Source organism: Tympanuchus pallidicinctus, unplaced genomic scaffold (assembly GCF_026119805.1).
Source record: "Tympanuchus pallidicinctus isolate F22 unplaced genomic scaffold, pur_lepc_1.0 scaffold12, whole genome shotgun sequence".
Classification (NCBI taxonomy): domain Eukaryota; kingdom Metazoa; phylum Chordata; class Aves; order Galliformes; family Phasianidae; genus Tympanuchus; species Tympanuchus pallidicinctus.
This window is the reverse complement of record NW_026294637.1, coordinates 19437761-19460687: the sequence shown is the minus strand read 5'-3', so window position 1 is coordinate 19460687 and position 22927 is coordinate 19437761. Positions and strand designations below refer to the sequence as shown.

The 22927-nt window shown below is 52.8% G+C and overlaps 3 protein-coding genes across 13 annotated transcripts in view; 2 read left to right on the top strand and 1 right to left on the bottom strand.

Moving 5' to 3' along the window:
- LOC128075639 (mucosa-associated lymphoid tissue lymphoma translocation protein 1-like) overlaps positions 1–22927 on the top strand; it is a 102639-nt gene that overhangs the window by 30095 nt on the left and 49617 nt on the right. The window lies entirely within an intron of this gene.
- Positions 55–8090, top strand: LOC128075640 (sodium/nucleoside cotransporter 1-like). Of its 5 annotated transcripts, none has more exons than XM_052672608.1 (18): positions 56–374; positions 1305–1400; positions 1473–1567; positions 1668–1759; positions 2012–2201; positions 2310–2451; positions 3089–3202; positions 3628–3705; positions 3976–4056; positions 4343–4423; positions 4549–4674; positions 5438–5568; positions 5707–5875; positions 5994–6191; positions 6632–6713; positions 7068–7166; positions 7548–7659; positions 7802–8090. In XM_052672608.1, the coding sequence occupies exons 1-18, from the start codon at positions 333–335 to the stop codon at positions 7917–7919; spliced, it is 2046 nt and encodes a 681-aa protein (XP_052528568.1). In that variant the 5' UTR covers positions 56–332; the 3' UTR covers positions 7920–8090. The 5 variants fall into 5 exon arrangements, with proteins under 5 accessions (XP_052528572.1, XP_052528568.1, XP_052528571.1 ...); XM_052672611.1 differs by having other exon boundaries at positions 349–450; XM_052672609.1 differs by having other exon boundaries at positions 353–450; positions 1273–1400.
- The window catches only part of ALPK3 (alpha kinase 3), a 30314-nt gene continuing 15766 nt past the window's right edge, over positions 8380–22927 (bottom strand). For 6 of the 7 annotated variants that reach the window (XM_052672594.1, XM_052672595.1, XM_052672598.1 and 3 more), the window contains 11 exons: positions 20320–20437; positions 18175–19198; positions 13531–15379; positions 12713–12860; positions 11679–11806; positions 11527–11562; positions 11145–11419; positions 10724–10812; positions 10278–10495; positions 10030–10078; positions 8380–9870 (listed from right to left, as the gene is read on the bottom strand). In XM_052672594.1, the coding sequence (XP_052528554.1) occupies positions 9549–9870; positions 10030–10078; positions 10278–10495; positions 10724–10812; positions 11145–11419; positions 11527–11562; positions 11679–11806; positions 12713–12860; positions 13531–15379; positions 18175–19198; positions 20320–20437 (4256 nt within the window). In that variant the 3' untranslated portion in view covers positions 8380–9548. Of the gene's footprint in view, positions 9871–10029; positions 10079–10277; positions 10496–10723; positions 10813–11144; positions 11436–11526; positions 11563–11678; positions 11807–12712; positions 12861–13530; positions 15380–18174; positions 19199–20319; positions 20438–22927 lie in introns of those variants that run through there. The other variant, XM_052672601.1, reaches the window with a different exon arrangement.

Here is a 22927-nt window from a genome sequence, read left to right as displayed (position 1 = left end):
TGCGTGGCCGAACCCGCCGTGCTGCGGCAGCGTGGCGCACGACCCCCGGGCACCGCACAGCGCTGCTCGTTGCGCTCTCGCCGAACAAATGGTGCCCGACTTCGCTCGCGTCCGTCCCGCATCCATCTGCGCCGTGCAGCTTTGCACCACCACGTCCCTTTGCACTGTACGGTTTTGCACCGCTGCGGCGTTTCCCCAGCTTTATTTCTTCTTGCAGTGTTTTTTGTTTTGTGATTTTTATTTTATTTTAGCGGGGCGGGAGGATCTCTGCGGTGCTGTTGCGGGTGCTCCAGGGCCGGGCGCCGGGCACAGCTCTTTGGACCGAGCGGTTAATGGATAACTGCGGGGCCGGGTCGGGCGCTGCGGGACGGAGTGTGAGTGCGGGGACGAGGCGTGGGGGACGAGGGAGCAGCGAGTGGCCGCGCTCGGGGTCTGGCGGAGTGCCACCAGGTTGGTGCTGGGGCGCTGGGGGTGCCCAGGGGGCTCCTGAGTGGTGGATGTTGTTCTGGAGTCCCGAGTCCTGGGACTGCTCGAGGGGCTCTGCTGCCCACCGTGGACCGTCCCTGCAACAAAGCCAGGGTGGCACTGGCCTCTCTGCCTCGTTCGCTGCCCCACCGTGAGGACCCTTCATGCTCCCCTCTGTCCTCCCGCGGTCACCCATTGCTTTCCCTGCGGCTGCTCTGCTCTTCTCCCATCCTTCTCCAGGCACAGGTGTCCCAACGGGATGCTCCAGGAACTCTGCACTTTGCTAACACTGTTTTTTCTTGCTTTGCTGGACCATTTCTCCCAGCATGATCCTCCTTTAAAACCGTCCCCATGCCAATCTCTGTTTATTCCTACATGTTCCTCCTGCCCTGTTCCTGTCACCAGCGTGAAAAGCCTTTCTTCCTTATTCTTAGCTGCAGGGCACTTGGTTTCACTGGGAGCTCTTGGTGAGGGAGATGGCCAATTTTAGTTTGTACAAAATCTCCCATTTTTGTAAAGGGCTCTGCCCTGGAGGAGGGGTGCTGGCTCTCCTCATTGCATTCTGGGGTCTGACACTTTCCTGTAATCCTTGGGAAGCAGGGGAGAGCAAAGACCCTCCTGGATGGCAGGGAAACAGTGGGCCAGCACACCCAGCCCTGCACACCCTAAAGGATGGCTACTCAATTTGCTGGCACAGGAGCTGCTCTGAATCCCTCCTGCAAAGGCTGTTCTCTCCAGAGACCCCAGACCAAAAACTGGGGGCAGACATTTGTCCCTCTGGCACTGACCCAGGCTCTGTGTCCTCAGCCAGTGGGTCACTTGCCATGCTGTGTCTCTAGCACCGTGAAGCAATGGCACGTCTAGAGATGGAAGGAAACCAGATAAACCTGGACAACCTTGAGAAAGGCATAGACAACTCTGCTTTCAGCTCCCTGGTAAACCTCCCCATTCTCTCCCTGTTGGGGTGCAGGAGCTGCTTGGGCGCTCCGGCTAACGATGTTTTCCAGGGTGAGGAGGAGCTCTGCGAGGAACATGATAGTCCACATGGTGGGAATGAGAGGAAGAGAAGAGAAGGCAATGGGAGAGTTGCTTCATACTGCAGGTAGGGTAATCCCCGGAGACGTGCGCACGGAAATATCTCCAATGGTCATAGCAAGCTCAAAATTGGGCTGATCTGCACCTCATGTGTCCACTCTCCCCAGGAAGGCCCTGCAGCCAGCCTCCAAGGCAAAGAGATTCTGCAAGGCTCACGCCAAGGCATTGCGAAGGGTCTGCTGGGGGCTCCTTGGAGCAGGTGAGGACTTCCCACCACCTCCACACCCCTTTGGCTGCCCATGCAGCATCCAGGCACTGCAGCCCGCGTGGAGGCTGCACCTCATCAGTCGCACGGTCTGCTTCCTGCTCATCCCGCACACAAAGGAGAGCCTCTAAGGTGGCCAGGGAAGGATGTTTGGAGGCAGCATACCTCACTGTTGTCCCCAGTTAGTGTTGTGAATCCATGATCTCACGATTCTGGTGTTTCTGACCCCCTGCATGCCTTCCCCAGCCTACCTGTGCTACTTCATTGCGGCGTGTTGGCTCAACTTCCAGCGAGCCCTTGCCTTGGTCATTATCACTGCGGTGGTCATCTTCTTCATGTGCTGGAGCCTCTTCAAGAAGTACTGTGGGGCAAAGGTGTTGACACTCCTCAGCCCCCTTTGGAAATGCTTGCAGAAGTCCTGGCCATGGCTGAAGTGGTGAGCAGGGAGGAGGCTGGGCATCTTCCACACAGTCAACTGCTGCTCTCTCCGAGCTGCTCTCTGTGGAGACTGCCTCTCTGTGACAGTTTGGAAGTTTCTTTGCAGGCTGCTGTATGTGCTCCTCCTGGGAGGCCTGGTGACGTGGCTGGCTTTGGACACGGCCAAGAAGCCAGAGCAGCTCATCTCCTTAGCTGGCTTCTGCGTTTTGGTGCTCTTCCTGTTTGCCTTCTCCAAGCACCACAGCGCAGTACGTTTTTCAGGTGTGGTTTGGCCATTGCTCCCCTCACAGGAGGTGGCACAGGGGAGAAATCCATGGGCTCTCTCTGCAGGAAGTAGAAGCTCCCAGGGCAGATCTGGACACAGCCTGGGGAGCAGAGCTGGGTGCTGCAGCCCCAACACCACCCCGCTATTCTCCTTCCCACTGCTCAACCTGGGGCTCCCCATGTTACCACTGTCCTATTTTCTACCACAGCTCTCACACCCGTACCCATGTCTGTGCTTCAGGTGCCTGTGGGCAGAGGAACATCCTGGTGGGTTGGGCAGAAGTGACTGAAGTCCCAATGGCTTTCAGTCCAACCTTTTCCAATGTTTTGGACAACCAGTCCAGCCCTTTCCTCCAAAGGGTTGGTGAGCATGCAGTAGGGATCTGTACTACCAGTCAAACAACCAGAAGATCTTTGTGCCCTTCTCCTCCATTTCGCCAGCTGTTTCCTGACTCCCACCAACTTGTCTTCCTCCCCAATTGCCAACCCATGTTTGTGGGTTTCTGTGACACTTTGTTAGCATGACCATCACCCAAGAGCCACTGAATGGGCAGGAATCCAGAGAGGTAAGTCTGAAGGCTCTGCTAACACCTCAGTCACCGTTCTGCTGTTGGTCCCCAGGTGTCCTGGAGAGCTGTTTTCTGGGGTCTTGGCTTGGAGTTTTTAATTGGACTCTTCATCCTTCGAACAACCCCTGGCATTCAGGCTTTCCAGTGGCTGGGTGACCAGATCCAGGTACTGTTCCTGCTCACCCCATCCCATGCTTCAGTCCTCCATGTAGGTCCTGGGACCAGTAAGAGGAGCTGAGAGTGGTACAGGCTGGAGGAGCTGCCGTCCCCTTGTATTGCCCAAGAGAAAAGCCACCTCTTGTCTGGTTTTCTAGCACAGCCCCGGCCCCTTGGTGTGGTATCCCTTGCAGGGGCTGCAGCAGAGCCCCATTTACTCAGAGACACCACACTAAGTATTCTCAGCTTAGGTTTATCTGCTGGGGCAAGGGAGCTGTGAGGTGAAGGGGCAGTCCACTGCTAGGTAAAAGATACTGGGACAAGAGCCCCCAGATCCCATCGCTCTGCTGGGGCTTCTTACCCTCATCTGGGCTGCAACTGGGACATTTTGATCATGGAGATCTCCCTCCTACCATGTAACATCACCATTTGCAGGTCTTCCTGGGCTATACCAAAGCTGGCTCTAGCTTCGTTTTTGGGAATACCCTCATTGAAGACGTCTTTGCATTTCAGGTCAGTTTGTGGAATGGGGTATTGGGAAGGAGAGATAGAGTCTGGTTTTTCTTCTGGCCTTAGCCAGAGTTCGACCAGCTCAAGGATGCTTTGTGTGCACCCATGGGTCTCTTGCATGCCATGGGGTATTTGCACTAACCCTGTTCCTCTGCAGTGTTGTGGCACCCCAATAGTGTGGGGTGGCTGTGCAACATCACACCACGCCCAAGTGCACTTTAGATGCACTGCTCAACAGCCCTTTAATCTCACACCCTGGTGCCTTGTCTACAGAGTCTGCCCATCATCGTTTTCTTCAGCTGCGTGATGTCCATCCTCTATTACCTCGGTGTCATGCAGTGGCTCATCCTCAAGGTAGGGCCCAGCTTTTTGATGGTTGTGGAAAGAAGAAGGACCTGCCAGTTACTGCAGCTCCTATGAAAAGCTGAAGGATATCCCAAGAAAATTGGGGTTGTACTAATTTGGGCTGAAGTGATAGACACAACCTCCTCTTTCTTACCCAAACTTGGGGCTGATGATACTCCCTGGTCTGTTGGCACTCCTGGACATCACCTCTGTGCAGCTTGGCAAGGGCAGGCTGGAGTGGCCAGCCTCATGGGGTGGCTGTCTTTGCGAACACAGCGGCTTTGTGTTCCCCCAGATCTCCTGGCTCCTCCAGATCTCGTTGGGCACCACCCCTACTGAGACGTTGAGCGTGGCAGGGAACATCTTTGTGGGACAGGTAAGGCTTGTGGCAGGCGCTCCAACTCCTCAACAGCTCCTGATGGCAGAAAAAGGGTATTCTCCTCCCTTCCTAGGAGACCCTCAGCCCTGTGTGGTGTCAGCAGAGGTTTTTCTTTCTCACAGACTGAAGCCCCGCTGCTCATCCGCCCATACCTTGCAGACATGACCCATTCTGAGATCCACGCCGTGATGGCTGGTGGCTTCTCCACCATTGCAGGCAGTGTGATGGGAGCCTACATATCCTTTGGGGTGAGAACACAAGCAGCTGTATGGCTCATTTTCCCTGCTCGAGGGTCTGGCATGCCAGAACTGCCCTGGGCATGTGGGGTAAGAAAGCCCACTGTGGGTCTCCTTCCATAAATGAGATGCTCTCATGTTGGCCTGGCCAAAACCCCAGAGTCCTTCCGCAGCAATCAGGGCAGATCTCACTGCACCATGGAATAATTCAGCCTGGAAGGGCCCTTGGCGGTGGGGTCTCTGTTCCACCCCCTTGCCTGAGCCCCCGCTGATGCTCTCACCAGTTCCTCACTGTCTCAGAACTGTGATATCCGGATGTGGCCTCAACCTGCTGGCTGAGCTCCCGCTATTTAAACATTAATTAGTCTCCTTAAACAGGGAGCCAAGGGTGAAAGGACAGAGAAATGAGAAACTGCAGTGCAGAGGGCAGGGGCAGGGTAACAAGGCTGTGGCTGTGATACACTGCTCGTCACTAGGTACAAGTCAGCAGTGTTCTTGCTCTGATACTGATAAAAGGGATAAAGAGGGGGCAAGGATCATCAAGATGAAGTCAAACAAGAGAGAAATTAACATCTCTGAAGTTACAACTGCTGTGGCTCTAGCAATGTTTTCATCCAGATGAGCTACCCCCCGCATCCTCAGTGGCTAAGATGGGAAAAACAGGCACACCTTCCCACTCCGAGTGAGCAGAGTGCCCTGGGTTGCTCCAAGCATTGCTGGCAATGTGCTTGGGCAGCCTCATACAGGGTCTGAGCCCACAGTCTGCCTGTTGCAGATAGATGCGGCATTGCTGATTGCAGCATCTGTGATGGCTGCACCCTGTGCCCTTGCCATGTCCAAACTGGTCTACCCTGAAGTGGAAGAGTCCAAGTTCAAGGGCAAAGAAAGCGTTCGTATCAGCAGTGGGTGAGTGGGAGCAGAGGGGTGGCACGGGGCAGCTGTGGGTGCAGTTTGGGCACTGCAGGTGGCACAAATTTTGGAGACCCCGTAGTGAGGTCTGCAGAGACTGGCAACGTGATCCTGTCAGGGTTTCTTTCCTCCCAGGGAAGAGCGGAACATCCTGGAAGCTGCCAGCAATGGGGCTGCCGCCTCCATAGGACTCGTGGCCAACATTGCAGCCAACCTCATTGCTTTCTTGGCCGTGCTGGAGTTCATCAACGCTGCCTTGCGCTGGTTTGGGGAGATGGTGGAAATCAAAGACCTCTCCTTCCAGGTACTCCCAAGTTCCCCACCCATCTCCACCTCTACCCACTGCCTGATTAGATCCCCAGCAGCAGGTGCCCAAGCCTCTACAAAGGTTCAACTGTTCCCTCCTGGGATGCTCTTCCTAGATGATCTGCTCCTACGTCCTCATGCCTGTGGCCTTTCTCATGGGGGCAGATTGGGCAGACTCGCCGCTGGTAGCAGAGCTGCTAGGGATCAAGATCTTCCTGAACGAGTTTGTGGCGTACCAGCAGCTAGCCACGTACAAGAGGAACCGGCTGTCAGGCCTGGAGGAGTGGAGCGGGAGCAGGAAGCAGTGGATATCTGTGAGGGCAACCACCACCTTGCTGGGTATAGGGCAGGGATGGAACTGAAATGGGGCACGGAACCTGGCCAGGCTGCGTGCTAGGCAGCAAGGGGGGAGCACCATTATTCTGGGGATGGGGGGGGGGGGGGCACTTGTGGCCATCTAGATTTGGACATCACTGCTAGGTGTGGGGTCATTCTGAAGGCAACAGTGAAACCATGTCCCACTGGTCCTGCCCTCCAGAGGGCCAGACTATGATGCTCTAGGGCCTCTGCCTGCTGCCAGTCCATCTTTTCCCATTGGCAAGCTGCCCCTCACCTGTCCCTTGCTTCTATAAAATCTGAAAGAATTGGGATGGGACTTGTCTCCATCTCAGCTGGCTGGGCTGGGAACTACAACACGGTGTTGTGGGGCTGCTGTGGGGCCAAGATGATCATCCCCTGCCTCTGTGCCCTCCAGGAGCGTGCTGAAAGCATCACCACCTTTGCACTCTGTGGATTCGCCAACCTAAGCTCCATTGGGATCATGCTGGGAGGCCTGAGTGAGTGTGACCCACATCCTGAGTATCTGGGTATGGGGCAGAGGAACCTAAGGAGTGGGAGCTGCCTTCAGGCCTCTGTGTTCAGTCTCTTATTAGCATGCAGGTAAGAAATGGGGCTTGCACAAGGTGATGTGGGTGATTTTGTACCGCATCCATGGTGAAGGTCACCTGTGCATCCCACACACTCACCGACTGAGCAATGGGGCATAGAACAGAGGTTCCAGATGGCTCTGATGGCAGAGCAGTAGATGGCAGGGCCACTTGGGGACTTGGCACTTGTCTCATCTGTCCCTACTCCCAGGCAGAGCCAAAGCAAGGATCTGTCTTGCCCCAGCTTCTGCTTTGCCCCTGCAGCCTCCATGGTTCCTCACCGCAAGAGTGAGCTGGCTTCCATTGTGCTGCGAGCCTTGCTCACGGGCATCTGTGTCTCCATGCTCAACTCCTGCCTCGCAGGTAGGTCCCTGCCCACTGCCACTGGGAGGAGACAGGGCTGGGCAAAGAGCTGAACACACCTGTGAGTGCAGCCGCAGGGATGGGTAAGGCTGGCTGCCCTCCCCATGGCTCACATAGGGCCTTCAAACGCTGTGCTCTCCATCAGGGCCCCCAGATCCCATAGTTCTGCTGAGGCTTCTTACCCTCATCTGGGCTGCAACTGGAACATTTTGAGGGTGGCTGTTAAAGCTTTGGGAGGGGCTCCCTGGCATCACTGCTGCAACTGGTGGGAGGGATGTGGAATGTGGGACCTGCGAGCACAGCGCAGGGATGGCACTGCCAGGGTATGGGACTGAAGCGCCCAGTCCCTCAGAGCCCCAACCAGGAGGCCTTGTCTCCTAGGCCTCCTCTATGTGCCAACAGAGATGGGCAACTGCGTGACCATCCTTATCAACGCCAACTTCACCTCTACCAACTATAACATATACACATGCTGCAAGCAGCTGTTTGCGAGGTGGGTGTGTAGCAGGGAGACAGGTAGGGTCTGGAGCTGCGCCATGCTGCCTAGGACTGAGGTGCATGAGCATCTGAACCATCACTTTTGCTGTGGGGTTGGCAGGGCAGCTCTTGCCCTGACTGTGCCTCTCTCCTTCCAGCACGGTGCTCGAGAATGGGACGCTCTACTTTACGGGAGCCTGGGACAGCGTGCCGGAGAGCCTGCCATGCCTGACAGGGTGCTGCGGGCACTACAACCACACTTACTGCACGGCATGAACCCAGAGATACCACCCCCAGGGAGCACTGCAGTCTGCACAAGCTGACTTCAAAGGCAGAAAAATCCCCAACAGCTAGACAGAAATCACCATGCACCTTGTAACTAGCATCCCTAGATGCTGGCCCCACGGACAGAGGGGAAACTGATTGCAAATAAACTACAGAAATCCCCATGCTTGTGCTCTGCTTCCTCTCTGGACCTGACTTCAGCTGTTCTACAAAGGGTGTGGGATGTCTTGCTGAGGCTGCACCCCGCTGCGCAGCTCCCCATAGCTGCTGTTTGCTAGCGACCTTTCAAGCCAAGCCTTCATCAGGTGCCTCTTTAAGGTTCACCATCCTCTTCTCCTTATGGCAGGTATGAATGGAGTAGAGATGGCACTTGAAGCCATTTCCTTTCCCAAACACAAGCTGTCCCATCCTGCCATGCTTGGATGCATCTCTTCCGCAGGAACCACAGGGGGACAGGCCAGTCCTTCTTGCTTTATTGCACTCGAGTACCCCCAGTCACCAAGGCGAACACATATGTACCCCATTATTTTACAGCGGCCCAACAACAAAGCACCAGGGCCCCAGAGCACACCACGCTCCCTTCCCTCCTTTGCCAGGCTGCAGCGAGCCATTTTCAGATTCCACCACCACTGCTATATTTAGAGGGGCAATGGTGGCACCCATGCTCTGCGGCGAGACAGAAGAAACCAGACCCAATGCAGGGAGCTTTACTTTGCAGCGTGAGCACCACTGCCTGTCCATCGCTGACTGCAGAACCGGCCTCCATCCTGCACCAGGGATGCTGCCACTGGGGTACGTGTGAAGTGTGGGGGGGTGACACTCATGAGTGACAGCAGTGCCCCACTCCTGTGCACCCTGTGTGAGGTAGAGCATCCTTACCCATAGCAGCACTGCAGCCCTCAGCATCCATCCGGACAGGGGAGGCTGGGAGGACAAGCGTGAGAGCCCCCACCCCATGCAGCCACCAATACCCTGCTACGGGGCTGACCCACACTCCAGAAGCCCAAGCAATAGCAGCAGGCAAGCAGAAGTGCTGCAGCTCTCCATTGATCCTCACTAGAGTGAAATGTTTGCAATCAGCATGCAAGGGACCAGTGGGACTCCGCTTTGGTTCACATCCTGGAGACCAAGCACTGGCTGGGCTTTACAGAGGACATGAAAAGGGACAGGAGTAGCAGCATGTGTCAGGGCAGCATAAAAAAAGCTGTGAGGAAGGAGAGTCCACGCTCCCAGTCAGTTCAGGGAAGTACTGGGACACTGCTAGGAAAGGGGCATGGCAACGTCAAAGCCCAGGGAGCCAGTTTGATGGCCCGTGCTTCAAATGCTCAAGCAAGACAAAGGGAAAGAGGTGGGAGAAGAAAAAAAGCCCCAGTTCAGGGGTGTGCACGGCCCCACAGTCTCCATAGCTGGCAACAGCTTCTGCAGAGAAGCCTGCGGAAGACCCCACAGGAAGGCACCATCACACCCATGGCTGTGCTGGCTCTGCTGCAGAGGCAGCCGGGTGGCTCGCACTAGCACACATCACACAACACAAACGTCACGAGCTGGGGCAGGAGCCAAAGGCAGGAGTGCCTCTGGCCTGCTCTGGCACAGCAAGGGTCCCCGCCAATGTAACTATGGCTACTGAGGGCAAGTAGGCCTGCCAGCCTCGCCAGGCCCGGGTTTGGAGGCTGCCTGGGCCTCCGCCGCTTCTGCCATTCTGCGGGCACTCCTGGGGCTCACAGTAGTCTTGCGGGTGCCCTGGGGACTTGCTGCCCCCTTCTTCTGAAGCTGGGGGCTGGATTGGGCAGACTTCCTGCCCATGGAGGGGCTCTTGGAGCCTTTGGGCTTGACCGGTTCCAGAGTCTTCAGGCCCAGGATGTCACAGTAATGGTTGCACTGGTGAGTCGCAGCAAACTGCTCCAACAGGGAGGGGAAGCAGCTTTCCTTCAGCCCCTGGTACCTGCAACACAGCCACACTCAGCTCTCCTTCGTGCCAGGAGATGTCCCACCAGCTGGCGAGGACAGCGGCCAGCTGCACTCAGTCGTGCCCCGTCACACAAGTGGCAGAGCTGGGGTCAACGTGGGGACAGCCCACACTAGCAGTGAGAGAGTTACTCACCCTTTGAGGTTGGTTGCTATCCGCACATTGGTCATCTTCCAGCCCACTCCTGCAAAGAAAGGGACAACAACCAGTTCCTGCCCAGGCAAGGATGGGCACCACAACCACTCTTTGAGCAGGGCTCCAAGGCACGTGGGGAAACAGGCAGGAGGGCAAGGCTGGAGCTATTGCTCCTCCTTTTGCAAGAGTGAGGTGAAGAGCCGCGGGTATCAGGTGGGAATCATAGAATCACTGGAACATCCCTTTACCTTCCATGTCAGTCACAAGGATGTTTCCATTCGTCCACTGGTAGACCCAATGCTGGAAGGTGCAGCACTTGAGCACAATCTCCGAGGTGCCTCGAGCCACCAAGCTGCCATCTCTCTCAGTGACACAGTACTGCTCACAGGGCCCACCCAGGTCCTCCTCCATCGTGGCGTAAGGGATGTTGTTGGCCGGTCGGTAAATCAGGTACAGAGGAACTATCCTGTGTGGCAGCACACAGCGGGGGTCAGCACCAGTTGCAGAACTTTCCACCTCAGCAGAGATCTGCATCTACTTTTTGCCTTCCTCCCCATATCCCCTCCATGTGAGAGTGGGAGAAGAGGGAGCTGCCCTTCGGGATGTCCCCAGTGCCCCACAGGGGACCCTCCCACCATCTCCCCAGATGCTTTGCTCCACTGTCAAGCTAGCAGAGTTGCAGCACCGTACTTACTCGGGCACTGCTCCAAAACCAGGGACAGCACGGGCCTCAGCAGCAAAGATCTTGCAGTACTCGCGACTGGAGTTTTGGATTTTACATTCCTGGAGATTCAAGCAGGAGAGTCAGGGACCTGTCCTGCCCTCTGTCAACAAGCCCACATCAAAGCTGTGAGACCCCTCCACTAGAGAAAGCAACCCTTGGGATCACTGCCAGTTGTTCCCCTGTCTCAGCAGTCAAAGGACAAGTGAAAGATCTGAGTAGCTCTGCATTGCACAGAGAGAAGGGCTGAAGAACACGGATATTGCCAGGGACATGGCTTTACTCAATCAGAGCATTCAAGAAGCGGAAAGAAATTAAGAAAGCTAGGTACTATGATACGGACAGATGGAAAACCCAGGGGAGACCCAAAAGGGCTATAGCTCACAGTGCCCACCTGGATGGTGATATCATAGTTCTTCTCGATGAGGCTGTTCTCGTTCTTGGTCCCAAAGACAATGAAATTGTGCACTTTGATGATGCAGGTGCAGCCAGACTCAAAGACAGGCTCCAGGCCATAGATGGCTCTAGCACGGCAGGCTTTGCGTGGGAAGCCAGCACCCAATTCCATGTCCACACTCATCACACGCCCGAAGAATTTATCTCCCCAGTAGCCCGCATCAGCCAAGCCCTTTGCGAACACCATGGGTGTCATCTCGATCTCCTCTCCAACTGGTGGAGGGAAGAGCTGGTGAGGAGGGACAACACAGGCACATCCTGCCCATCCCACAGCAAGGCCGGGTGGCCAGGGCAGCAACTCATCAGCACGTCATCCTTACCTTCGATCTCTTCCCGCAAGATAAATCCTGACAACACTGGAGGAGACAAAGCAGGAGAAGAGTCAGAGTTCTGCCAGGATCTCACCCTGCCTCAGAGTCGATCGCACAGTCACACATGTGTAAGAGCCACCAGGCAGCTGAGGGCACCTCACCTTCTGGGCTGAGCAGGAAATCAGTGGAGTCTGTGCCATACTCATTGCTGATCACACACCGGTAGACTCCACAGTCCTTCTGGGATGCCTGCACAATGGCCAAGGCTGCCTGGCCCTCATCGCCAGCACTGGAAGAAATCAGAGTATGGGGTCAGCCCTGTGCGCTGCACAGAGGCACCAGGGGCCCCGGAGCTTTTGGATGTGGGCATGAAAACAAAACCAGCCCATGGGCATGCAGGAAGGCAGGAGCACTCCAGCTGCTCTCCTTGCACCTTGCAGCAGCTCTACTGTTCACATTCTTAGAGGTGCAAGATCTTCAGCCCTGCAAACTCATGCTGGGGTTGGGCTACATGCTAATAAAGGTAGTTGTCTCTAAGGGCAGTTGGGTCAGGGTTGTAGCTGCGCTAATAAACCCTTGTTTGGGTGGGATGGCTGGAAGCCAAAGAGTCAGAGTGTCCTGCTTCCTGCCACGCTTTCAGGCATTCAGGAATGAGGACAGACACAACTCTCTCCAAGGAACAAGTAAAGCACAAGCTCTGCATCAGCGGAATGCCAGACTTCTCCAGCCTGCAGCTCTGGGCTGGCAGTTCCCCTAGTCAAGGTGGCAGACAGGGTGCAGTCAGAGCTGAATTTTTTTTTTTTTTTTTTTTTTTTTTTCTAGTTGCAAGGAAGCAACTAGAGTCCCAGTTCTGTGGTTTGCCCCCAGCTCTCAAGCTCTGAGATGGGCACAGCACCTTCCCTGCCCTGCCCAAGGTTCAGATCAACTCCTGCCCTCCCCAGGTCTCTGCAAGTCAAAGCATTGGCCCTTGAACCAGACTCCATACAAAGTATCAGTAGGGCAACAGGTGCCTAGGTGGGCAATCCTCCCAACTCCAGGCGCTAAGAAAATATGGTTCACAGCAGATCATGCTGTGCAATGAGCTTCTCACACAGCCATAAGAGAAGAGGCATCTTCTCCTCAGTAAACACAAGAGCCAGAGCACAAACTCAGAGCTATGCACAAGAACTCCAACAAAGTGGAGCTGAAAGATTACCTCCTTTGTGCTTCTGCTACAGGGATCTCATCCTTGTACCACATCAGCTTAGAATCGGTCAAAATGTTGAAGAACTGGCACCAAAGTTTCAGGTTTCCTGATGCATCAGAAAATTGTTCAGCCCTGATCTTACGAATCACCTGTGGAGCTAAGAACAGGGTGCAAAGAGATAGATGGTGAAAGACATGGTGCTGGCTGCAGCTCTGGGGACAGGCCAACCTTCCCCAGTGCTGCTGCTTAGGACTTTGGTGTTAAGCATCATGAGCACATCAGCACAATGCCACCCGGTACAACATCACCTTTACAAGGAAGGTCTCAAAACTCCAAATATGATAGGATGTAAGTGGTACAAACTTTCTCAATGGCACAGCACTGCACTGCTTAGAGGGGTTCAGCCAGAAGCAACGCAGAACAACACTAGGCAACGTAGCAGAAAATACAGATCTACTAAAGTAGAGATTTAGCAAGATGTTTACTTTTGCATGAGTGCTAATTTCTGTGCGATTGGCTCCAGTAAGCACCTCAACATCGAGATGAAGTCCCTTCTAACTCATCGTCACCACAGCTCAAATTAGCAACGTGAGGCCTATTGGTCCTGTTACAGGATACGTGTTTGTGCACCTCCTGCACTCAGACAGATGAGCATCTGGCTCAACTTACCCAGCACATGCTTGGGATAGACTTTTGGTTTTCCTGTTGCTGAAGGGTGATGCTGAAAACCTTGCAAATTTACAAAACTCATATGACCACAATTGGCTCTTACTGGCCAGGGATGAGGGACTTCTAGTAAGCATCAAGGGGATTACATCTTTCCTTACCTTTGAATGGGTTACTTGCTTTCTTGGACTCTGCTGGTTGCTCTTCTGGCTTAGCATCTTCAGGGACTTCGTGGTCTCTGCTGCTGTCACCTGTGGGCTCCTCATACAACTTAGGAACCTCCAGCGTGGCCATTTTCTTTGTGAGGGTTGGTGAGCGCTTCTCTGTGGGAGGGGATGGAGCTGGGGCAGGGGTCTGCAACAGGCCTGCACTCTTTCTGGATTGCCGTGGTGAAACAGTAGGGCTTCTTGCGTGCCCCTGGCTCTCCGGGCTTACCTCCTCTTCCTCCCCAACTTGCTTGGTTTTCGGCAGGTATATTTTGCGCCGGGCCCCAGAAGCAAGTTCCTCTGGTGTGGCACAAGGGAGCGTTGCCAGAGGGTCAGCAGGGCTCTCTTTCTCAGAGATCACAAGAGGCAAATTGGGTGCACTATGAGAAGGCTGCCCCACCGCTGCTGCTGGCACATTGCCCACCACGATGGAGGGCACAGAGAGCTGAAGTGGCCCCTCTGCCTCAGGAGCCATCTTGGTGCGTCTCTTCGGTGGCACAGGCCTGCAAGCCAGCATCTCCCTGCTGGTAATGAATTCCTCATTAATCATGCCTGTGATCCGCCTGGATGTCCTGGGGGTCAGAGGCAAGTTCTCTGCTGTCTGGAAGAGCTGATTGTTTTGCACCTTTTCCAAAACCCTCCTTGAGGTGCGGGGGCTCAGGCCTGCGATGCCTATTGCTGGGAGCGGGGTTTCCTCTGTGACGGACTGTTCCTCACCCCTGGGCTCAGCATCTTCTTTCGTGGCATCCTTACTGCTATCTGACAAATGTAAAAGCAGCAGTAGATAGTTCTTCAAGGAGGAAACAAGGGTTTTGTGCTGCATTTTCTCCTCCAAAGTCATCTCTTGAGGTCTCTCAGGGCTAGGCAGGACGAGTGCTGCTTGTGGCTGAACCTCAGCACCTCTTTCAAAATTACCCAAAGGTGCTGCTGGCTGCTGGCTTGGAGTTGTGGCCATCTGCATTCCTCCTTCCTCCCTCTGAGGCACCACAGACACCAGTTTGGCATCTGCCTCCCCTGAAGTGCTGGTTGGAAACATCTCCTGCGGGGCAGCTCCATCTGCCTTTTTGGTTTCTGTGTCTTTGCTCACAGGAGGCAGCAGCTGGATCCCAGATGGAGCCTCCTCTGCTGAAGTCTCCGTCCCATGGCTGCTGCTAGCTGCAGGTGGTGCCTCCTGCACCACCAACGTCCCTACTGCAGCACCTGGGAATGCAGTGGGAATCAGCTTTTCCTCAGTCACACAAACTGAAGGAGGAGCTGGTGTTTCAGTCTCCTGAAGCCCCAAAGGTGTCTCTAGCATCTCAGGAGACAACGCTGCTACACTGCTTCCTCCTGCCTCTGTACAGGGCTTGCTCTCAGATGGCTCTACACCTTTCTCTTTGCTCTTCTCATCATTTACTGCTGTCTGATGGGTGCTTTTCTCATGAGGAGTATCTTCTCCAGGCTCTGAAGGGCTCAATTTCTTTGGCAATGGCTCTTCAGTACCTTGGCTCTTAATCTCTTGATTTGACGGTCCTTGCTGGGTCTCCCTGCCCTCAAGAGTACAGGAATGTCCTTCTGCCTGTGCCCTGGAGGCAGGCTGCTCCCCGCTGGTCTGAGCGTGGTCTGCAGAAGGAGCTGGTGGCTTTGGTGTCTCCTGAAACCTTAGCCTGGGGTTTGTTCTTTTCCCAGTCCCCCGGGTCTCCTGGGAAACAGGTTTCTCTTTCCTGAGTTCCTCGAGCTTGTCGGCTTGTTGACTGCTCTCTATTGCTGGGCCAGACACTGGATGTTTTATGTCATTTGCAGATGGTCCTGCTGTTGTCACAACCTAGTCAAAAAAGAAAACAGGAAGTGAAATACCATTTTACTACCTGTGTCTGTTTAGCAGCATTGTCCAGCTTCTGCCAGAATTACGAGTCCACGAGTCTTAGCTATTCGAATCCAGCATCACTGATACTCACTCATCCAGGGCCTCATGGCTTTGCCATCATCCCACAGCGCCCTGTCACACTGCACAAAATGGTTTTCCATTCCATTTCATCCTCTAACTCTGATGTCTTTCAGTACCTTGCTTGTGCACAGCTAAGAGGCAGGACGTTCAGTGGCTTTAAATACAATCTCCTCTGACATGGTGACTTTCTGAGGGAAAAAACCTTACTATTTTCACCAGCCATGGCTGAGGCCTTGTGTGAAACTCATCATGCTCCTTTTCAAGAGTCAGTACCCTCCCAACACTATATCCACTCTGAGATGGGGTTACTGGCATGTCGCACAGCGTCTGGATGAGGCTGCCCAAATGATTTGCAGTGAAACCATATACCCTGGTGTTATCTGTGCTATTCGACCATCCTGTTTCTTTGACATTCAGGAAGCTCAAATGTTTCCGACTGCAGCTGCACAGCAGCAGACGTTTCAGCAAGCTGCCCACTGCAACAGCTGAGCTTCAACCTGAGGAAAACTGGTGATATCTTCCAGACAAGGGATACTGTCTTAGGATGAGGCTCACAGGAGTCAGTGATAACACTGATGCCTGCTCTGCCTTGACCAATGCTCAGCTCAATATCAGGACATGCGTATAGGAAAAGGTCACGCATAGTCTCCACTTGCCTAAAGCAAGTGGGTCTGCAGGTAGGAGATCCCAGAGGACCTGCTGCTCAAGTTTTTTTCCCCAAAGGTCTCTACTGGCTCACAGACGGACAAAAGGAGTGAGCTCTATGCCATGCTGCTGGCCAGCAGGGACTGTTTGGCTGAAGAGGAGTTGGGGCTTTGGGGTGCAACAAGCTTATTTAGCAGAGCTTTTTGGAAAAGCACCTTTCCTAAAGCAGCAGTGAAGCAGCCTGTCCCAGTTTCAGCTGGGATGCAGTTAATTTTGTTCACAAAGGCTGTTATGATGCCGTGTTTTAGACTTAGGGGAAAAACAAAGGTTGGTAACACACCCAAACTGAAGGTATGTAAAAGAAATGTGATAAAAGAAAACCATTTTCAAAATTATGCAAGAACTACTCCAAGGGTAATCGTCATTCAAATCCACTTTTACTGCTACCCTTGTGCATGTGCAGTTTCAGAGCCTGATTACTGGCTGGCATCTTGCAAAGTCCTGCTTAGAACCCAAGGAGAAGTCCTAACCACAAGGCCCAGCTACGTCCCAAGAAGGGGAAAAAAAACGCTGCTAAGACCCTGTCTGGTTTACAGGAAAGATTAGAGGGAAAAAAAATAATCGTTGTCCTGGGAAGTATAAATAACAGACTTGGAGTCAGCTTCAAAGAGTTTTTATATGGCTTATTTGATCACACAAAAGCCTGACTACTTCCCCAGCACCACCAACTAGCTGAAGCATTCAAATTCAAATCAGAAGCGCTCCCTTTTGACTAACTCAAAAAGCACACTGGCTGACAAGCTACAGGTTTCCCTCTGTGAGCAGATTTTTGAAAAGGAAAATACCTTGATATATGTCAAAAGCTCAGGGATGCCACACACCAACAAATTCCACCCTCCTTCAGAGCAAGGGACAGAATAACACAGGAGGGAGACAAAAAGAATGGCTTTTCCATGGGCGTGCATCACAGTGATAATTTATGCTCCTGTATGTGCTGTTGATGTGACGTGTTAAAAACGTCGGTGGCTGCGCTGCTTTGAGCCCAGGTGCCAGACTGTGTAACACAGCAGGTTTCTTACCAGCGAAGGGTGCTCTAGCTATGGTTAAAGAAACCTAGGAGAGGAAGAAAGGATATTCCTCCCCTGGAGCAGCCAGCAGTCCCACTTTCTGTATCACGGCTACTTCCAAATGCACAGGTGCCTCCTCTCATACTGACATGTACATCTATCCTTACTCAAACACTAGATCCTGATGGCAACCACAAATTGGACTCAGAGAACCTTTTGTCTAAGAAGGCATCATTAAAGGGAAGAAAAAAAAAAAAATACTGGTAGCTTCCAGTCTAATATTTTCATGGAAAAATGCCTCAGGTTAAGTGACAAAAATAGAAATTGACTAAAAGATGCAGTGAGGGTCAGGAGCAGGTGCAGCACTTTGGCTCTGCATCGCCACTGCAAAGAGACTTGCAAGAGTTTTTCCAAGAGGGGAGAGCCAAAAAATAGCCCAGGTCTACTGTATACACGTTGCACTGTAAACAAAATTCAATGCCCTGCCCGGCACAGCTCACGTGGAGTACCTGGCACGCTGCGCTCATTTGCATGGGGGGCTCATTAAATGCCAGCTGAAGCCCAGGCTCAATTGCTAAACTGGACAGATGTCATCAGTCTCGTGTACACACAAGGCATCCACCCCCAGCTACAAATAACCATTCACTGCTCCCTGCTGAACTGATTTGGAAACATTCTGCATGAGGTCAGCATGCCGATTAAACCGGAGGGCTCACAGCACGCCCCGGGCCACTCGCAGCCCAGCTGTCCAGCTGCATGGCCTGACGTACATCTCTCCTCACCACCTCATCTGACATTTATTCAGGGATGGAAGCTCAGCTCTTTGGGCACACCAAGCCCAGGCAGGCTGTTTTCGAGGTGCTTTTGCTGGAGGAGACCTGAGAAGCCACAGCAGCAGCTTCCTTGGGGTACACACAGTGATGCAACGCTGCCACATTGGCTGTGATCTGTTCTAATTACCTCTGCACCAATGACTTTGTGCCCCTCAGACTTCTTCGCTGTGCGCTGGTCTTTCTTTCCCTCGGACGGTGCAGGTGCTGTATTTGAGGATGATGAAGCATCCTCTGCCTGCCTGCTGACACCCACAGGCCGTGGGGCAGCCTCACTCACAGCCTCTTCCTTGGTTCCCACCTCACCTTTCCCTGCTGTCTCTTTCACTTGATTATCAAAATACAATTCTTTCAAAGAGAAGTGTGTGTCACCATTAACTTTAGTGTCCCAATTCACAGCTTTCACAGGCTCTTTTGTCTTTGGAATATTTTCCTCTTCTTGATTGCTTGCCAGCCTCAGATGGGTGCTCCTGCGTAAGGGGACAGGAGGGGCAAACCTTGGATTTGTTGAGGGCTTCACCCTGTCTCGTCCACTTTCTTCTCGCTTCGAAACTTCCTGCTTTGCTGCTGGAGCATCCACCACTTTCTTTTTCTTTTTAGCTGCAGAGTCTTTGGCCAATGGCTTAGACACTAGATCCTCTACAGTCTCATAGATGTAGGCAAGAAAGCCATTCCCATTCTCTTCTACGCTCTCCAAAGAGGCGTCTCCATTGGTGGTCACCTCTGCTTTCAAAGGTGTTATCAGTTTGCTTGGCAAGCCCGTCATGGTGTTTACCGGCTGCTCCTTTGAGTCAGACACATCCTCTCGTAATCTGGATTTAGAATCAGTAACATGCACTTTCGCTGCATCCTCTTTCTCCCACAGAGAGGCTCCTGCCCGGAGATTCAGATCCCTGGCCAGCCTCCGCTTTCTCTGGAGCCTCTCTGGGCTCATTCTCTGCAAACTCTCCACCTCCACGTTCTCTTTCCCTCGTTTCTTGCTCTGTTCTATCTCTCGTAGTTTCTCTTCAGCCTTTCTCTTAATTTTGGCAAACCACTTCTGATGAATTTTGAACTCCGTCATGGTTCCCACTTCCAGCACACCAGAGCAGGACACGATGCCTTTGATATTTCTAGCGGACGCCTGGTAAATGCCTGCATCTTCTTCCCGGCACCTGGAAACCAAAAGCTCTGCATGAGACCTGCCCATCCTCCCCAGCCCCTGTAGCTCTCTACATAAATGTACCCTTTCCCACTTCTTGCTGTGAGGGGCCAAAGACAAAGATGCTGGCCTATGTCCCTGGGCTCTGCCTGCTCTCTGCACTACAAGATAAGCAATTCACATGTAAATCAGTGCCTGGTTCCCTCTGGACTGTTGCACGATGAAGGAGTTACAGGCAGCACCAGGCTTTCTGACTGTTCTCAACCACATTCCTCCATGGGATCTTCTCCTCTCAGTCTGCCATAGCCTAACTTCGCTTCTTACATTCCTGTTCTTCCTCCACCCTGCCTTACCAAAGCCTTCCCACCTCGCTTCAAAGGCACAAAACACATGGACGCCATTTCTACCTTCACCCTTGGACTCCTGGCCCACAGAGCTCCCTGCAAGAGCCAAGTCAGTCCCCCATGGAAACCTGGAGCAGCAGAAAAGTCCTCACTGGAATCACAAGGATCACAGGACTGTGAGCAATACTGGTGTCTGTCTAACATCCCAAATCCAAGACACAAAATGCAGCAGGTCTCTGCACACTGGGGACAAGGTGTGCCCGGCTCTCCAGAAACACAACCCTCATTTAAAGATAAAGGAAGTTGGCAGTCTGGGCATCCCTTCCCTAACCTCACAGTGGAAGCTATGAAAGAGGAAGGGCTGCAGCCTTATCCCCTCTTTTGTCTTTGCTCAGGACATTCCTATAGACTGCTTCTGTCCTCATCCTGCCTGATTCCTGAACCATCATCCTGAATGCAGCCAGTGCTTTCCCTTTGCTCACTTTCAGTCAGTCTCATCACTCTGCTCCTGACTCTCACTGTGATAGCACACACTGTTACAGCACTGGAAGACTCCAGGGAGAGGAATTTCTCCTGACCTTCCTCTTGCCTCCAGCATGACTGCTATCCCTGTGTGCAAGTCTCATCCTGATGTGATCTGGAGAGAAAAGCTAACAGGGAAGAGACAGTCAGGAACAATGCAAAGGGAAACATTGGCACTGGGGGGATCGCTACTGACAGCCAGTTTCTCCAAGTAATGAAAATGCACTCCCAACAGCAAGTCCAACTACTCTCCAGCTTCCCTACTCACTTGTACAGCTGCAGGGTGTGACGATTTCCATGATGGAAAATCTGGTACTTGGGTAAGCCACAGTAGCGGTCCATCTCCTCATTATCCTTGTACCACGTCACCTCCGGCTGCGGGTAACCTGGAGAGAAGGATGGACATCAGCATGAGGAATGCTGGACCAAGGAGCACAGCAAGGGACAAGGAATCAGCAGCAAAACAAAACACTCTGGCAGAATACACGTTATTCTGGGCTCATTGCATTCTTAAATCATGCAGCAGAGAAAGTACTGTGAGAACAAACCAGAGGGGCTTATCCAAAGCTTTTACTGCTCCAAGGAAGAGAGCTATTTTTGAGAAAAAAATCCCAGCACTTCATTCCTGAGCAGAAGAGAGTGAATCACATGGCCATCTCCTGTAACACTGGCTGGGAGCAGAAGGTGAGCACACTGTCACTTCTGTGTGAAGAGGCATGTTTTGCTGAGATTAAGGCTTAGGTTAGAAAACAGGCATTCGTCCCTCCATGGAGCTCACAGCATTTTGCTAAGTGTCACAGCCTGTAAACCGATCCCAAAGTTTCCAGTGAACAGAAGCGGTCTTGATTGCATCACAGCTAGCTTGATGTCCTACAAATGTCACTTGACAACAGATGTCACCTGCCTTTTCAGCAGGATGACATCATGATGTGTGTGACTGGCTGGGCAGCGAGCTGGGCATGTGGCCACACACTGCCCGCCACGCTCAGCAGTGGTGGATCAGCAGGAGGGCATACAGGCATCAGAGCCCTCATCTCTCACCCACAGCAGTTCCAGCTGAGAATAAGAGCAGCCCATTTTTCAGGGGAAAACTGCTTAAGCAAGTGATCACCATTCATCTCCCTGCTTCACACATGGCTCCTGGCACAGCCCAGCTGACCCTAAGGGCATGGGATAAAAGTTTCAACGATCACGTCATGCCCCAGCTTAAGTAAGTGCATTCGGCAGTTGCTCCAAGCCCCAGGATGGGTATCTAAAGCTTATCCCCTGCCAACAGCCCTGTGCTACTGTTGCAAAGGAGGCCAGCACGCTGATCCCCACCAGCATCTCCAAATGTGGTCTGCACATCAATCTCTTCCCACAAACAGCACTGGCCAGGACCCAGACTACGCAGGAGCACACAGAATGCCCAGCCCCAATGGCTACGATGTATGGAGTGGGCAGGGACAGGACACCAACAGCCTACCCAAGACACTTCCCAATTGCTAGCCCACTGATTTCAGGGCTGGCAATCAAAATTTTTAATTGAAAGTCTCCAGGAGCCACCTGCTTGCATCAGTCTGAAGTGCCAGGAGCCTACAGCAATGTCCAAGCCCAGCATACACCTGTCTCTGTAAAGAAGGTCCCATAGCAGGAGTAAAACAGCATGAGTGAAGACTCATCAATAGGAATCATCTCTGGTGCTGGCTGATACGTAATGCCTTTGACCAGGAGCTAAAGCAGCACATGTTGAACCTCCTCCCCTAGCCAAAGGGAGATAAAAGAGTACTCCAGCAAGGGGATCACCAGAGACTGGCCCTGCTGCTTGTATTTTCCACACATATTAGCTACTGACTACACAAGACAGCAGGACCCCGAGCCAAATGAGCGCACAGTGATTTTCTACTGCTCCAGGGACAAGGAACAAAACTGTTTTCATGTACAGCTCACACTTCATTCAGAGCAGTCCTACCCTTCCTCAGGCTGTCTGCACACGAGACCTTCAAAGGCCCCTCAGCTATTAGTACAGCTAGCTGGCAGGTAGGTTTTCCTAATATTCTGTGAACATTCTGTGAGCCATCACAGTACTTCATTCTGGGAAATGCAAGCATACCACTTCCAAGAAACCCTGCAATGTCCCCCCGTGGCCTCTGCATCTGATGCCAATGCCCAGCTGACATCTGCTGCAAAGAGCTGTAATTCCTACAGCTGCTCAGTGCCTTGACAAAAGGCTTTTTTTCTTATTAAGCCTGAAATCTCTCTGGCTTGTTGCATTTATATACCTGCTCCCCCTCAGACAAGTGGTGGTGGCTGCAAATAGCGCATTTCAGAACAGAGCAGCCATTCATAAAATCAAGTTCTCACCTTTCCTAAGCCTGTCCCTGCTGCAGCCCCCTTGCAGCTGGTGCAGAGAGGGATTTGCTGGCAGCTGGTCTCCTGCATTTAACCAGCGAGCACCTCACTTTTACAGACATACATTCCTGCGGAGGAGGACAGGCTCCTGCCGCATTCCCCAGGCATCTTCAGCATCAACAAAAGCTGCTGGGAAATGCATCTTCCAGCAGCACTGTTCTACCACGACAGCCAAGCACTGCATGGTGCAGGAGACCTTCTAAGCCCAGGTTTTTAATAGAAAAATTACCAAGTTTAGATCAAATACCTTTCCCCCCCCCCCCCGAAGCTATTGAAGACTGAGAAGCTTTTGTGAACTCATCCAAAAACATTTGCATCAGGGGCTCAAAATCACCAGGATAAGGTGTTTATAGCAATCTCAGCTGTCATTTTATGGGGCAGAAAATTGGGAAGTTGAGCTTCTGAAGCTTGGTAAGGTGAAAAGAGTTTGGAAACATCTTCACACAATCTCTTTGATTTTCCATTTCTCCTCTACACAAGCCATC

Coding starts and splice junctions, on each gene's coding strand:
- LOC128075640 (XM_052672608.1), top strand. CDS start 333: ATGGATAACTGCGGGGCCGGGTCGGGCGCTGCGGGACGGAGT. Junction 3,203..3,627: donor GGCTGGGTGACCAGATCCAG/GTACTGTTCCTG, acceptor CACCATTTGCAG/GTCTTCCTGGGCTATACCAA. Junction 4,057..4,342: donor TGCAGTGGCTCATCCTCAAG/GTAGGGCCCAGC, acceptor GTGTTCCCCCAG/ATCTCCTGGCTCCTCCAGAT.